Source organism: Mastacembelus armatus, chromosome 11 (genome assembly GCF_900324485.2).
Source record: "Mastacembelus armatus chromosome 11, fMasArm1.2, whole genome shotgun sequence".
Lineage (NCBI taxonomy): Eukaryota > Metazoa > Chordata > Actinopteri > Synbranchiformes > Mastacembelidae > Mastacembelus > Mastacembelus armatus.
The window spans coordinates 17,802,628-17,817,835 of NC_046643.1; the positions used below are offsets into that span (position 1 = coordinate 17,802,628).

Sequence of the window (15,208 nt, forward strand, 5' to 3'; positions counted from 1 at the left end):
AGGGTTTCGCATGCCCATTATCATTTTTGGTGTTTCTAGTTTTTCAATGGTGGAAATCACTTCTGTGATTATGGTTTGTGTGGTAATCTTCTTTGATCTGTAATTTTCAATGAATTCAAGCCGCTGATCATCAGTGAAGTACCCAGAGTGAATCAAGTCCCACAGAGAGACAGATTTTCCTGAATAGTGTCCTACTGATATGCTCACAGCTATTTTTTCAAAAGTTTCCTTTATCTCTGAGTCAGTTGCTTTTGGTGTGTCTTTCAGTGGCAGGAAAAACAGTCCTGTTTCCTTATCTTTTACACATCTGTCCAGCATCTCCATGTATCTCAGATTGTCTTGTGTGTTTGGATCAAAAAAGCCTCTCATGTCATCTGTTGGCTGTGATAGGACTTTGTTAAATTCTTCATCAAAATAACCTTTCCTGTAAGCAGTCTCAAGGGGTAAGTGAACACCCTTCAAGGGATCAACGACACCACCTGTAGCAATCTGGGCATCAAGTAAATGAATGCCATGCTGCTTGACAATTAGATTCTTTTTCAAAGCTTGGAAAAGTGAGATCGTTTGACCAGTGTATGGATCTGTGTGCCCAGTTATGGCCTTTTCAGCAGTTAAAAGTGTTTCATACACTTGTGGACCAATTACCTTTTCTCTGAGAGCTTGATCCACTGTAAGTTTCTGGTTTTTCAGTGGATCAACAATAAATCCTGTGGCTGCTTGTGCTTCCAGGAGGCAGAGGGCAGTGCCAGGTGTGAGAATTCCTTTTTTCTGCGCCCTATAGATGCTTAGCTTCTGATTGGAGGGCTGCAGTATCACCCCAGCGACACATCCTTTGCCTCGTAAGTAGGTCCTCACACTTTCCATTTTCATCACATCAGTGCTTGTTATTTTTCCATCAATCAAGTTTTGGTATGTTTTTTCATCCACAATTCCAAGCTCATAAAGATCAACAACAGAGACCTCTCCTCTGATTGTTTTAAGCTTCAGCTCTTCCAGCTGTTTTAACTCCTTACTCTCAATGATATGTACAATGGTGATGATGAGTTGGTCAGTTGTGATTTTCTGTGACTTAAAGCGCTTGAAAAACTCCTGTCTTTTGTCCTCAGAAATATACTCTGAATTGATAAGATCCCACAGTGTTGTGTGCTTGCCCCTGAACCTGCCGTACTTAACAGTAACTACTGTTTTTTGAAACATTTCCCGAAGATTATTATCTATGTTGATTTTGTGGCTTATGCTTTTGAGTGGCAGGAGGCACAGACCTGTACTGGGATCTGTTACACATCTGGCCATGAGCTGCAAGTATGTCAGGTTCTCATGGGTGTTGGGATCAAAGAATCCTTTGGTGTCATCACTTGGATCACTCAGGACCTGATTCATTTCCTCACTGAAGAGCCCCCTTTTATAGGCCACATGGACAGGAATGCGATGACTGTTCACTGGGTCAATGATCCCACCAGTGGCAATTTGAGCTTCCAGGAGCCGAATTGCATGATCTTTTACGATGAGGTCTTTTTGCATGGCTTGGAACAAAGAGATTATTTTGTCGTCATATGGATTTCTGTATCCAGTAACTGCTTTCTCTGCTGAGCGCAGCTTTTGACAGACATCAGGCCCCACGATTTTTGCTTTGACAGCCTCATCCACTGAAAACTTCCGGTTTCCAATAGGGTCAATAATAAATCCAGTTGCTGCCTGTGCCTCCAGTAGAATCAGGGCCGTTCCTGGCATCAGCTTTCCTTTCTGTCTGGCCTGGTAGATGGTCATGATTTGAGAGTCAGGTAGCAGAATACCTGCAATGCTGCTTTTCCCCTTCAGGTACATCTTTACATTTTCATCTTCTATTACTTCCTTCACTGATTTTTTTCCTATTTTCAGATCCTCCAGGACTTTCTCACTAATGATATCTGCCTCCACAAGTTTTATGGGTGTGACACTCTCTCTGATGCCTTCAATGACAATTTTTGTTGTTTGCACAGACTTCTCTATGACTTCCAAAACTGTTGTAATGACCATTTGGATAGTAAGTTGTCCTTCTTTATACTTTTGAATGATATCTTGCCTCTGTTGTGTGTCAAAGTATTCTGACATTAGCAGTTCCCACAGAGATACTGTCATTCCCATGTACTTCCCACTTGTCACTTTCACTTTCTTGTTTTTGAAGGCCATTTTAGTTTGGTAGTCAGTGAAGTTGAAATTCTGTCTCTCTGACTTACCAAAAAGAGGAAGGAGACACAGTCCAGTGGTAGGATCAAAGACACATCTTTCCATCAGTTGAAGATAGGTCAGATTATCTTCTGTGTTTGGGTCAAAAAAACCCCTTGTGTCATCCCCTGAATCTTTTAGTATGGAATTCATTTCCTCATCAAAATGACCTCTTTTAAAGGCCACTTCTACAGGAAGTCTGAGACTGTTGATCGGGTCTATTATTCCACCTGTAGCAATTTGTGCCTCAAGTAGGCGGATTCCATGCTCCTTCATGATGAGGTCTTTTTTCAGTGCTTGAAACAGAGATATAGTTTCACCTGTGTATGGGTCTTTGTATCCAGTTACTGCTCGCTCAGCAGAACTGAGCTTTGCGTGATATTCTGGGCCAACAAGTTTGTTTTTGATTGCCTCATCCACAGTGAATGTTTTATTTTCTACAGGATCAATCATGAATCCAGTTGCAGCTTGTGCCTCAAGTAAAACGAGTGCGGTTCCAGGCATCAGAATGCCTTGTTTCATGGCTTGATAAACGCTCATTGTCTGATTGGTTGACAGCACAGCAACACCTGCAATACTGCCTTTGCCCTCTAGGTAATCTTTCACTGTTTCTATCAGCATCACATCCTGTGTTGTGGTCTTCCCTTTCTGTAGGTCTTCATATGTTTCTTTGTCAATGATCTTTGCTTCATAGAGTTTAGTGGAGGAAATGCCTCTTCGGAGACCTTTGAAGGTAATGCAAACTGGAAGGAGCAACAGGCCTGTGCCAGGATCCACAGTGCATTTGTTGAGGAGGTTTTTGTAGTTAAGATTTTCCTGTGTGCTTGGATTGTAGAACACTTTGAGCTCTGACATCTGCTCATTGAGCAAACCTTTCTCGTAGTAGCCCTTTTGAATTGCTGATTCAACTGAAATATTTGTCTTCTCAACGGGATCAAACAGGCCTTGTGTAGCTACCTGTGCTTCCAGAAGCCTCAATCCATATTCTCTTGGGACTAAATCTTTTTGCATGGCTTGGAACACAGATATTATTTGGTTAGTGTAGGGATCTACATAGCCACTAACGGCTTTTTCTGCTGCGAGGAGTTTCTCCTTCATCTCTGGTCCAACTATTCCTTCTTTAACAGCATCTGTGATAGCAAGCATTTTATTGTTTACTGGGTCTACAATGCCACCTGTGGCAGCTTGTGCTTCAAGCAGGGCTAATGCTGTTCCTGGCTTAAGTAAACGTTTTTTCATGGCTTGATATATAGTAATTGTCTCCTTTGTGTTCTCCAGAAATATGCCAGCTACAGGTCCGTGGACCTGTGTGTAGTCCTTTTGCTTGTCTTGACTAGCCATCTTGACCTAGAACTGCACAACACAGAAATAGTTGCTTAATTTGGTTTTATATTGCATACATTGTCTGTAAATAACATTACAAATATTTTGTGTGCACCACAGCATTTTATATAGAGATCATTAGACTTTGTACAGCGTTTGAATTATATGCAGTACCAATTATGCTAATATTTACCAGTCTCTCCTTTCACTACCTAATAATGTTGCTCATCACAGGTACAAAATTATTAGGCATTTACTAAGTTTCTACTTTATTAGTGTATTAGCTGTCTAACACAATAGCCCTGCAGCAAGTCCCGAATTTGTTAAGGTTAAAATATTTGGTTTGATGTAGAGAGGTATTGTTTCAACTTAGTGGTGATTTTGGATGATTCTGTTACTGTGGAAAGTTTGTATCAGTCACGTGACTCTGATTTATTCAAATATTAGTAACCAGATATTAATAGATCTGTCTTTCAACTACATGTCAAACCTTTTAGTTTCCTTGGGCAGCCTCAGCTTCTCAGATGCTCTGGACTTTCCCTTTTCCCAGGATAAACACCAAAGGTACCCAGGCTTTTATGGTCAGAACCCCAGGGCTTGGAAATTCTTTTCCTGTAGAGATAAGAAAAACATGTTCATGTTCATGTATGTTCATATTTGTCAAAATCCCTCCTTGAGACTTAGTTATCATTTTGTTAAATTATGCCTTTACTGTTTGCATACTAGAAATATTCATTGAACCTGTCTAATTAACAAGTTCATGTATTTTAAAGCTATAAACTTCAGTTGATACACACATTTATGAGATTAGTACCAACAAAGACAAAATCAGTGAGATTATAGCCACGACGTTTGTGTCTTTTATGTAGATCTAAAGACAATGTGTGCATGCAGAAGCAGACATGGGCTAGGCACTTCTGTATGAATGACAAAAAAAATAATTTATTTATTTGGTCTGCTAATTCTAATGTTAAGAGGTCTACTAATGTAATTCTAATGTTAAGAGGTCTACTTATATTGCAATTGGTGCATTTATATTACAGGCTATACAGAAATTAAGCATATTAGTGCATCTATGTTTTTAAATGCATAGATAGATAAGGTCACGGTAGTCTTTCTTCATGCATAATTTACGTATTTGTACATAATATATGTTTAGAAAATCAAGTTTTTCTTTTCTGTTCTTTCCCACAAAAGATTAGCAAAGAGATGAACTCTGTCGTTTCATAAATGTGTTTCACAAGCAACATGTATTTGTTTTGGCATGATAAGGTGCATTGCTTCAAAACTGGAACATCCAGTATGTTGTAACAACAGGCATGGAAAACACACAAATACTGTGCTATTATAAACACTTTAAACTTTTCACAGCCAAACGTTGCTCAAATCCACAGAACTTTATTTTAAATTTTTAGTGGAGATCAAAAGTTTCCAAAGATCATGTGGGAATAAAACGTTAAACTCAAAGCTAGTTAAGGTCAAGTAAATGGGAAAATATTTTAGGGATAGGTTTATTTACATTAAAGTGGGTTTAATGTGTAAGGTGGATAAATACTAAAAAAGAAAAAACACAAAGAAAATGTGGCAGTATTTAAATGACATTCAGAGGCCCTAATAACATTCAAGTCTGAACACATCCTTTAGTGTTACATCACCTCATTCAAAGAATGGACAACTCTTTCCACACTCATTTGTGTGACACATGATGTCATTTCTGCCTGTAGGAGTGAATCACTCAGGTGTGTGAGGTTCACATTTCTCAGTGTGAAATGAATCATGAATCTTACAAACCTGCTCACTCTTAATAGACAAGACTGCAATCTGCATATTATTTTGCATGTTATTGTTCTTTTTGTCAGAAAAATGCATTTATTAGCTGCATCAGCAGAACTTTTTTCACTGTAGTTTCTAAGTAGCATGCAGTTAATGCTTTCCTGTTTATAATCACAGTTGACTAAAGGTGTGTTGATCACTATGCTGCTGTTACAGCATTGTACGTAGAGGCCAAGTAATATTGTTCATATAAACTCAACTGGAGCTTGACTCCACTGTGTCGCTACATGAAACTGCAGCTGTGAGTTTGTCACCCACTTTGTAAATGTTTGAATGTTTTATAGCTATTGAACATTCACTGTACATTTGTTGCATCATGTGTTTGCTTATCACATTGTAAAGGCAAATATTGTAACTGCATGAAACTGCAGCTATATCAAATAGTATTAACATAGTGTAGCTTCACAGTCTGCTGTGAACAGTAAACAGCAGGTCTTAGGAAACTTTACTTTCCTATTGTGAAGAAATGCACATAACCCTGACACAATTTGAGAAATATTGGCCATTTCTTGGTAAATATAAATGAACATGCAGAACATGTGTCTACCATATAATCATAATGCCAACTGTAATTACTAAAGATGCTAGCTGACCCCTTTCTCTATGATGCTCATAATATTCAGTTTTTGGTGATATTGTGAAAATATGTAGATTGTGTATGTTTAACGGAGATCCCATTTAACGGATGTGTTTCTAGATTTAATTATATTAGGAGCCATTTTTTTGTGCATCCCATTTCTGATTTATCCCACTTAAAAGTAAGTTACAGTTTAAATGTGGTTTTATATGATTAAATTACATGAAGTGGAGCAGAATATTAGAAATTCATTGTTTCTTAGATTTTTTTTATGTTTAACAAACAGTCCAAAACCCAAATATGTTTCATTTTCTGTATTTTTAAAGCATTAAATAAAAGAAACAAATTCTCAGATACTAGCTACAACTTGTCTAAAATGTGATAAAAAATTCACTGTGAATGTGATATTTAGCATTTTTGCTTGAAAATCACCTGACAAAAATACCATGACAAGGAATCAATCAATTTCTCATTACTTTCCTTTATTACTTTCGCTTCAGCTCCAATTCTAATTACTTCATTTAACAGGTCACACAATAGCTTAATAACACAGTACTTTGATGCAGCATGACTAGTTCAGCTGCATTTGGACAGTTCAACAAAATGACAACTTTCTAAACACATATTTTATGTCACTAGACTACATAATGATTTTGATGTGTTTAATGTTAATTAAGGTTACACCCACTTGGCTAAATGTGTTCTAGTCTTCTAACTCTGGTATAAACATGGCCAAAATATGTTTAAATGACAACTTTTTCTTTGACAACCTATTTAACCTTTGTGCCTGGGAGAAAGCCGTGGAACAGCTTTAAGACTGACACCAGACAGCACATTTTCTATGTTACATGCAAAGCACACGTTCCATTATATCACATCTGTGATAATCAGGTCTTTGTTGCATTGCATTTATGACACCAGTATAAAAAAACAGTATAGTATGCAACTGTCTAAAATGACACATTATGTGTGTCAGCAGCCCTCAATATTATTATTAGATGCTTTAGACACAGTGTTCAAACTTTTCAACAGTGACATAAAATGTCATAAAATGTTATTTTAACAGTTGTGGTCAAAGGTAATCAGTGAGGAATGTTTGCTATCCCTTTTTATCAGAAGGGTGTTGACTGATACTACAGAATAAACAGTTATTTCACCACCATTTGCTTTGGCAAATACTTTCCGATGTATCGTACTTAAAAGTAAGTTACAGTTTAAAAGTGGTTTTATATGATTAAATTACATTCTTTAAAAGATTGTGCTTTTCTTTGAGGCTTCTCTTTAGTAGCCAGAAACAAGTAAGTCATTCAGGCATTTTTCATCACAAATCTCTAAAGAAATCTGCTCTTACCTGAAGTCTCTGTAATCCAAATCTGTACTGTTCAGCAGTTGAATTCAAGTTGAACTCAGTTGGTATGAGAAAGATTGGGATTTAAAAGCACTCCCAACATCTCAGAAGTAGTCCTCCCTGCTCACTAGTCATATACAGAACAAGTCCAACAGTTAAGTTCCTCCCTTTCTCAGGAACAGCCTACTCCTCAAACTGATGGAATAAAGACAGGAGATCTCTTTGCCCTCAGTGCAGAATGCCGGGAATTCCTGCAGACTTCCTGAGTGTCTATTGTGCTCTTAAACAATAGCATTCATTACATTCAGCACTTTAAACTCTACTAAAGGTGAGGAGATTAATTAAATGCAATGAAGTCTAAAGTTAAAGTAAAATATATCTTTTATTTGTGCAAGATTATTCTAATCAAACGCAGAGATCTTAAATCTTCTATGTATATACATTAGGAAAGGCACACACCTGTCTATATAAGACCTTACAGCTCACAGTGCATGTCAGAGCAAATGAGAATCATGAGGTCGAAGGAACTGCCCAAGGAGCTCAGAGACAGAACTGTGGCAAGGCTCAGATCTGGCCAAGGTTACAAAAGAATTTCTGCAGCACTCAAGGTTCCTAAGAGCACAGTGGCCTCCATAATCCTCAAATGGAAAAAGTTTGGGACGACCAGAACTCTTCTTAGACCTGGCCGTCCAGCCAAGCTGAGCAATCGTGGGAGAAGAGCCTTGGTGAGAGAGGTAAAGAAGAACCCAAAGATCACTGTGGCTGAGCTCCAGAGATGCAGTAGGGAGATGGGAGAAAGTTCCACAAAGTCAACTATCACTGCAGCCCTCCACCAGTCGGGGCTTTATGGCAGAGTGGCCCGACGGAAGCCTCTCCTCAGTGCAAGACACACGAAAGCCTGCATAGAGTTTGCCAAAAGACACATGAAGGACTCCCAGACTATAAGAAATAAGATTCTCTGGTCTGATGAGACCAAGATTGAACTTTTTGGCGTTAATTCTAAGCGGCATGTGTGGAGAAAACCAGGCACTGCTCATCACCTGCCCAATACAATCCCTACAGTGAAACATGGTGGTGGGAGCATCATGTTGTGGGGGTGTTTTTCAGCTGCAGGGACAGGACGACTGGTTGCAATTGAAGGAAAGATGAATGTGGCAAAGTACAGAGATATCCTGGAAGAAAACCTCTTCCAGAGTGCTCAGGACCTCAGACTGGGCCGAAGGTTCACCTTTCAACAGGACAATGACCCTAAGCACACAGCTAAAATAACAAAGGAGTGGCTTCGGAACAACTCTGTGACCGTTCTTGACTGGCCCAGCCAGAGCCCTGACCTAAACCCAATTGAGCATCTCTGGAGAGACCTGAAAATGGCTGCCCACCAACGTTCACCATCCAACCTGACAGAACTGGAGAGGATCTGCAAGGAAGAATGGCAGAGGATGTCAGCAAAAATGAACAGTGCCTGCAGACACTTCCTTATCTAACCAGCCATGTTTTGACAAGTAGAGCCGGATGCCCTGTGATTACAATGTACTTTGACTTTGTATAATAGCCCTCCTTATGTTTGGCAGGTTTTCAGTTGTGAATAACTGCAGTTTCATAGGCCTGTAGGGCTCTATCTCACATATTACCAATAAAAAAATAATTGCGTCACAAAACAGACAGCCTACACAGGCAACATCTGCTGTTAGTTGCATAAACTACATGCAAAGACATTAATCACATCGTAATGATGACGCTGAAGTCTAATACTACAGGTGATCATGAAATTCCAGTGTGAGAACACTTCAAATTAAGAGCTTGAAGGGACAGACAGTCATTTTGAAAAAATCTGACCTTCTGCAGGTTCATGTTTCAAAGCAGTTCCTTACCTCATACAGCAACTATAAGTCATGATTTCCGCCCCTGGTTGTGTGAAGTTTTTTTTATTTTATTTTTTTTTATTTTTATTTTTTTATTAGAAATAACTAATAATATGATATATAATATGATAATGATAATTGCTAAATTTACACATTTCCTAATAAATGCCAAAATAAGTGTGTGTGATTAATTTAGCTGGGATAGAAAATGGGCAGATGACAGTGTAAAATCTCATTAAATCACTAACTTTTCGGCTGTTAATTGATTTCCTCCCCTGTCCCAAACTGTCTTCTCACGTCTACCTTTGAGTGTCATGAAAGCTGGTGCTATGTAGTTAAGGCTGGGTGTGGTGGCCCCAAGGTTTTGAAGAAACAAGGAGGTGTGATGATAATAGTTGACAAGTTGGGGTTGGAGGGTGGTAGCATTGATTTTTATCTGGAAACACACCTTTGCATGACTTGAAACCAGACTGACAAGTTCCTATGACTTTGCATGATCATTAAATTAATATTTCTTTTGTTGAACAGAAGTGAGATCAGCAGTTAAAAACACACCTTTGCTTTTGGCAGATAGGTTGGTGTTTGTCAAACGCTGACAGGCAAAAAAATGTTGTGCAAATCTTGACATTTCATAGAGATTTATCATGAATGCAGGCTGTTTTTCTTTCAGTAAAACAAGGTCATTTTAAAAGCATTCAAAATACATATATAGTTACCATTAAATACCACAGTTCTGTAAGTCATTGCAATAATAAATGTTGTGCTTTGAAGGAGTGTTGGCAACACGCTTCAAGCAGCCATAATCATTATTTTAATATAAACAATGAGTCCAATTTCTGTGTAAAGTGAAAGTAACTGGAGTGAAAAACCTTCACATTATTTTCACATAATTTCCTCTCAGCTCTGTGCAGTTTTAAGTGTCTTTTAGCTCATTGTTTTGGTTTTGTAGCTCACTGCTTATATTTACTGCTTATGTTTACTGTCACCAGCGTTTTTACTAGATGCAGCAGCTAAAAAATAATCTAAATACACTGAGAGTCTGGCACAAAAGGGTAGTCAAATTTAAGAATTACAATAATTATGATGGAGCATTTATGAGCTATCCCAGGAGTTAGTGGAAATCAAAGCATTTAACAGGAGAGCTAATATTGGTCTTATGTTCAATGGATTAGCAGAAACACAACTCCAAACTAATGGTAACATTGCTTTGTGTCTTTTGGATATATAATTAGGCCACTGTTTCCTAACATGTGTACTATACCTGCTTCATCACTGATATATGTCAGTGTTGTTTTCACAGCTTATTCTTGTCGCCAAAAAAGTCATTGTGTGTTTGAAGTCTGAAATGTAAAACCTATTTATTAAGCAGATTGTTGTATTTATGTAATTATTACATTTTTTTAAGCAGCAGTTTTAATAAGAAAGTCATAAGTACATTTATATAGACAGTGTTGAATCTCTGTGCTAGTTCTCAGATGCTGTGCACAAATGAGTAGTTCTGTGATATAGCTCTTCATCTGACTCAGTTTTATATTACAGCACAACAGCTGTTATAAAAAGATGAATATATCTGTTGATGCAGTGACCCAGTGAACAATTACCAAATGACTTTCATTTTTACTGTTTGCTTGGCAGTCATTCTTTATGCTTCCCTTAACTCTAAAACACAAGTCTCGACACATCACTGAATTCTCAGGTTGAATTTTCAAGCCCATTAGAGAATTTCAGTTTGGTTTGGTTTGGTTCAGAATATGTCATTTGCAGCTACCTTATTTGTTTGTTAATTTAAAAAAATAGTCACAACTTGGAAAACAAGCTAAAAAAATGTTTCTATCATGCACAAATTATGCAGGTGGTTAGAAAAGCTTTTGAGGATTTAGGAAATTCGTCCAAAAAAGAATTAGGTCATGTTAAAGTGTTTGCCAGCTGGGAATTTATTTTTCAGAAAAACGTGCTCACCTTTGCGACCTAAATGTGGTGTTATTGTATTAGAGGCACAAACCAGAGCAGAGAATATGGGTGTAGGTGATGCTTTGTTGTGTGAACCTCCATCCTTTGAGGCATTTAGCCAACAGTTGTTGTTTATTGTTGCTGTTCTTTTCTCTCTCCTCTATCCACTCCCCCCAACCAGTCGAGGCAGATGTCTGCCCAAACTGAGCCTGGTTCTGCTGGAGGTTTTTTCTTCTTTCTTTCTCCACTGTCGCCAAGTGCTTGCTCATAAGAGATTTGTTGTGGGGATTTTTTGTAAAGTGCCTTGAGATGATTTGTATTGTGATTTGGAGCTATACAAAATGAATTGAGTTGAACTGAATTGAGCAGTGATGATGAGGAGTTCACGTATTGCCCAATTTTCATTTTCTGAAAACCAACCATGCCTACTTTCTTCAGAAATTAGTCATGTGTAAAAATGGGCTGTCAATACTGATGCAACTACATGGTGATATTTTTATGTTACTCATAGTAAAATTATAAAAATTATCCATGTCATTTTATTGAAGCAGCAAGTATAGACTTGCCTTGCACATCTGCTGGCTGCTTGTGTGATGTAATCCACCTGGCATGTCAGGTTAAATACACAATAATACTATTAAAAACACAAATTTAACACAACTAATTTGGTTGGTGTATCTTTTATAGAAAAAATCTGTGCAGCTCCCTTTATTTCCCTTTACTAAATATATCCGTTGTAATAAGTCTTTCATTGCCCACTTATACAGGCAAAAGACTTTTCCATTAGCTCTCTACATTGTTAAAGTGCTTGCAGGATATTGTGTAGGACTTTCCCTTTGCCAGAAACAAATGCACCGAGCCAGGAATGTTTTTTCATTGTCCATGCATGTCAGCGCCACTCCCACTTCACTCTCCTCTGAGAACCCCTGACCTGTTTCATTAATATCTGTCCACTTCTAGTTTTTTTCCTGGTTATTTCAAATCCTGAAGGGCTCTGCACTGCCTGCAGTCAAGCCCCGTCTCTTACTGAATCCTTTCCACACTCACTTTAATAATAAACCTGAATTCCAATCTAAAGCTCACTCCTTAAAGAAGATGTGACTGAAAGAAAACTTTGATTCTCAAAACAACTACAGAACACACCTACAGTATGTCAATAATATGGATTACAGAGACAATAAACACGTTTTGAAACCAGTGTTAGAATATCACACTGACTTAACACAGTCAGCACATTTGATTTTTATCTTTGACAGAAGATCGGCTGTAAGTGATTCTTAGTGACATTCATTGGCTGTTGACTGTTGGAATCAATCAGCACTTTAATCTGGGCAACACAACATGTGTGTTCTACATTCCACAGCCACAGTGGGCAGGTTTTTATCAGCCTGTGTTATCTAAGGCACACCCAGCCTTTCTCTTCTCATGCTATAGAGACAAAATACCTGACAGCTTTCATACTGGAAGGGTAACCTGTTAGGTGTTTGCTCAACATTAATTCTACATGTCAGAAGTGCTTCACTGTAGAAGAAAGTTTTGAAATCTGCAACCATTATCTTTTAAATTCATCTTGCCACCACCCGTGATCAAAGATAACATTAGGGGAGGAGTAGAGACATGTCAAATGTCTTTTGTCATACTCCTAAGGGTTATTTACGGGTGAAATCCTCTAAGACCTGGACACAACTAGTGCCTGTACACGCATTCCCAGGAAAATCAAAGTGTTCCCTGTCAAACCTGCTTGTTCATACAAATAGTGAATACACAAAGAGTGAATTCAGAGACTGCTATGTTGATGTAGTATGGCAAAATTTTCTTTGTCCTCTCCCATTTTTCTATAATTTCTCTTGAATTGAGCACCAGCACCGTGTGAGCACTGTTACCAAATCTGTTGCCCAGATGTGAACTGATGTGTTTGAGCTCAGAGTACTGAGTGAGTACTTGGTCTGACTGTCTGTCCTGACTCTTTATTTTCTCAGATGGAAGACCTTGAATGTTCAGACTTCGGATCCATCCATCGATTGTGTCTCTATACCACTTAGTCCAATTCCGGGTCTTTAGGGGCTGGAGCCAATCCCAACTGACATTGGGGGCGAGAGGTGGGGTCCACCCCAGACAGATCACCGGTCTATTAGAGTGAAAGATAGAAGGTAAAAATCTTAATCTGCAAAGGAAATTAAATATCAAAATATTGTGGAGTGAGACAAATTATTTCTCTGCAAAAAAATAAAGTAAGAAGTCAAGTAAATGTACTACAGTTACTGACTTACTGAGTTTTCTCAATCCTCATTGAGTATGCCGTCATGACACATCAGGTTTACTGTAAATGCACCAACAAAATTTGGCCCAAATTTCTAACACTGGCAACATTAAACTGGCCATGCATACATGAAGCAATGGACCAACAAAGGCAGGAAAGATGACTACCACTGTAGCAAACATACATGTAAACAATGCACATTTCAGTGTTAAAATAAAAAAACAGCTTTGCAGATGTTTAATAAGGAAGGAAATATGTGTGCAGGTACAATGTGTTTTGTTCAAACACTGCATGCAAAGAGAAATGTTGTTTACAAGAAAACTTCAAAGGTCACCTTTAAAATTATGCTTCTTATAATCCATTAATAAAAGTATATAACAGTAATGAGCCATCGTTGAACTTAATAATACTTAAAATATATTTAGCTGACAAAACTAAATGAACAAAAAGAGTTGTGATGCTTCCTCCCCCACTTGTTTGGCCTCAGACAACCCATGAAAGAGTCTGTGTGGGTAGACAGGAGCTAGTGAGGACTCAAGTTCTGCCTGGCTTGACCTTTGAAGGAATTTTTAAAAAAAAATCTAACTATAACAGTGGTTTCAGCTACCAGTATGATCAAAAAGTTCCTTTAAGCTACTTATGTGTTCTCTGTTAGAGATGCCAAAGTTAAATAGCTTACTGACATGTTAATAATTTTGAAGTCATCATTTTCCTCAGAACTGCTTTATGGAGCCGCCTTTATTTGTATCTGTTTAGTCGTGTACTCTCTTTTAATTGGCACTGAATATAATAAACACACTCATACTTGATTTATTTGATGTGAAATATGATAAGAAATTTTTATTCTGGAAACATGTTGCACACGACAACAGAATCTGTACTGTAAGAGTTTTGAGGTGATCTGAACACTCAAAACCTTGATAGTGATCCAGGTTCAACCCAGGACACCTGTATTCTTACTGTGTTGTCACTTAACTGATAGAGTTTCAGGAAGAATACGAATGAGTGACAGGCAAGTATGACAAATATCCTTTTACAGTAATGCTTACATGGGGGCTGCAGAGGATGGTTTTGATGCTTTCATCACTTTCTTTAACAAAGACATATCTATATGTAGTGTGTTGACCTTGTTCTGCAAAGTCACATTCTTACAAACACCAGTGTTAACATACAAATGGGTGTTGCATTCAGTCAAATGCAAGTGAGTTCTTTTCTTTTTCCTTGCAAATTTTTGAGACCTCTTGAATTAAACAGCAGCACCCAGATGTGCACATTTGATCAAAGATTACTGTGTTGTACCTTCTGTGACTCTCTGTTCTGACAAGTATTTATTTATTTTCTCAGTGTGAAGATCTGGGCCCATATTAAATCAACTTGCTGTACCTGAATGTGTGAACAAGATACATGTAAAAGGTAAAAATCTACACTTTTATTCCTTCTTACTATCTTACTTATAGTATAAGATGAATTTAGTATTGATCCCGATTTGTCCCAAATTGGTTAATAGTAGGTCCTCTATGTTTGCAGTACAATGATGAAATTACAGCTAATAAAACTTGTATTTAACTTCATATGTTAATTGTATGCAAATAGGGAGGGTTTTTTTTTATAAATTTAAATGACATGTTTTTATAAAATGGCATATTGCTAAAAAAAAAAGTGATGAAAATGCAGAGTGAATCTTTGTTTCTTATTGGCTGTTCCTGCTCTGAGCAGATCTCACATGACCTCTTGAGACTTGCTGTAATATATTACTGTTTCATTTGTAAGTAGCTGTAAATCCCTTGGTCAGTGTCTCTCACTTGTGTCGTGGCAATTTAGCCAGACCATAAAACAGGACTCAGACTCAT

At 37.8% G+C, this 15,208-nt stretch overlaps 1 protein-coding gene across 1 annotated transcript; it reads right to left on the minus strand.

Annotated features, from left to right (window-relative positions):
• Positions 1-7,413, minus strand: LOC113126293 (plectin-like; the record flags this gene model as incomplete). Its single annotated transcript, XM_026300261.2, has 3 exons — positions 7,290-7,413; positions 4,019-4,140; positions 1-3,558 (listed from the first exon to the last, which is right to left on the minus strand). A coding segment is annotated over exon 3 (3,546 nt), but the record flags the coding sequence as incomplete, so codon positions are not given.
• Between the last annotated feature and the right edge of the window lie 7,795 nt (positions 7,414-15,208).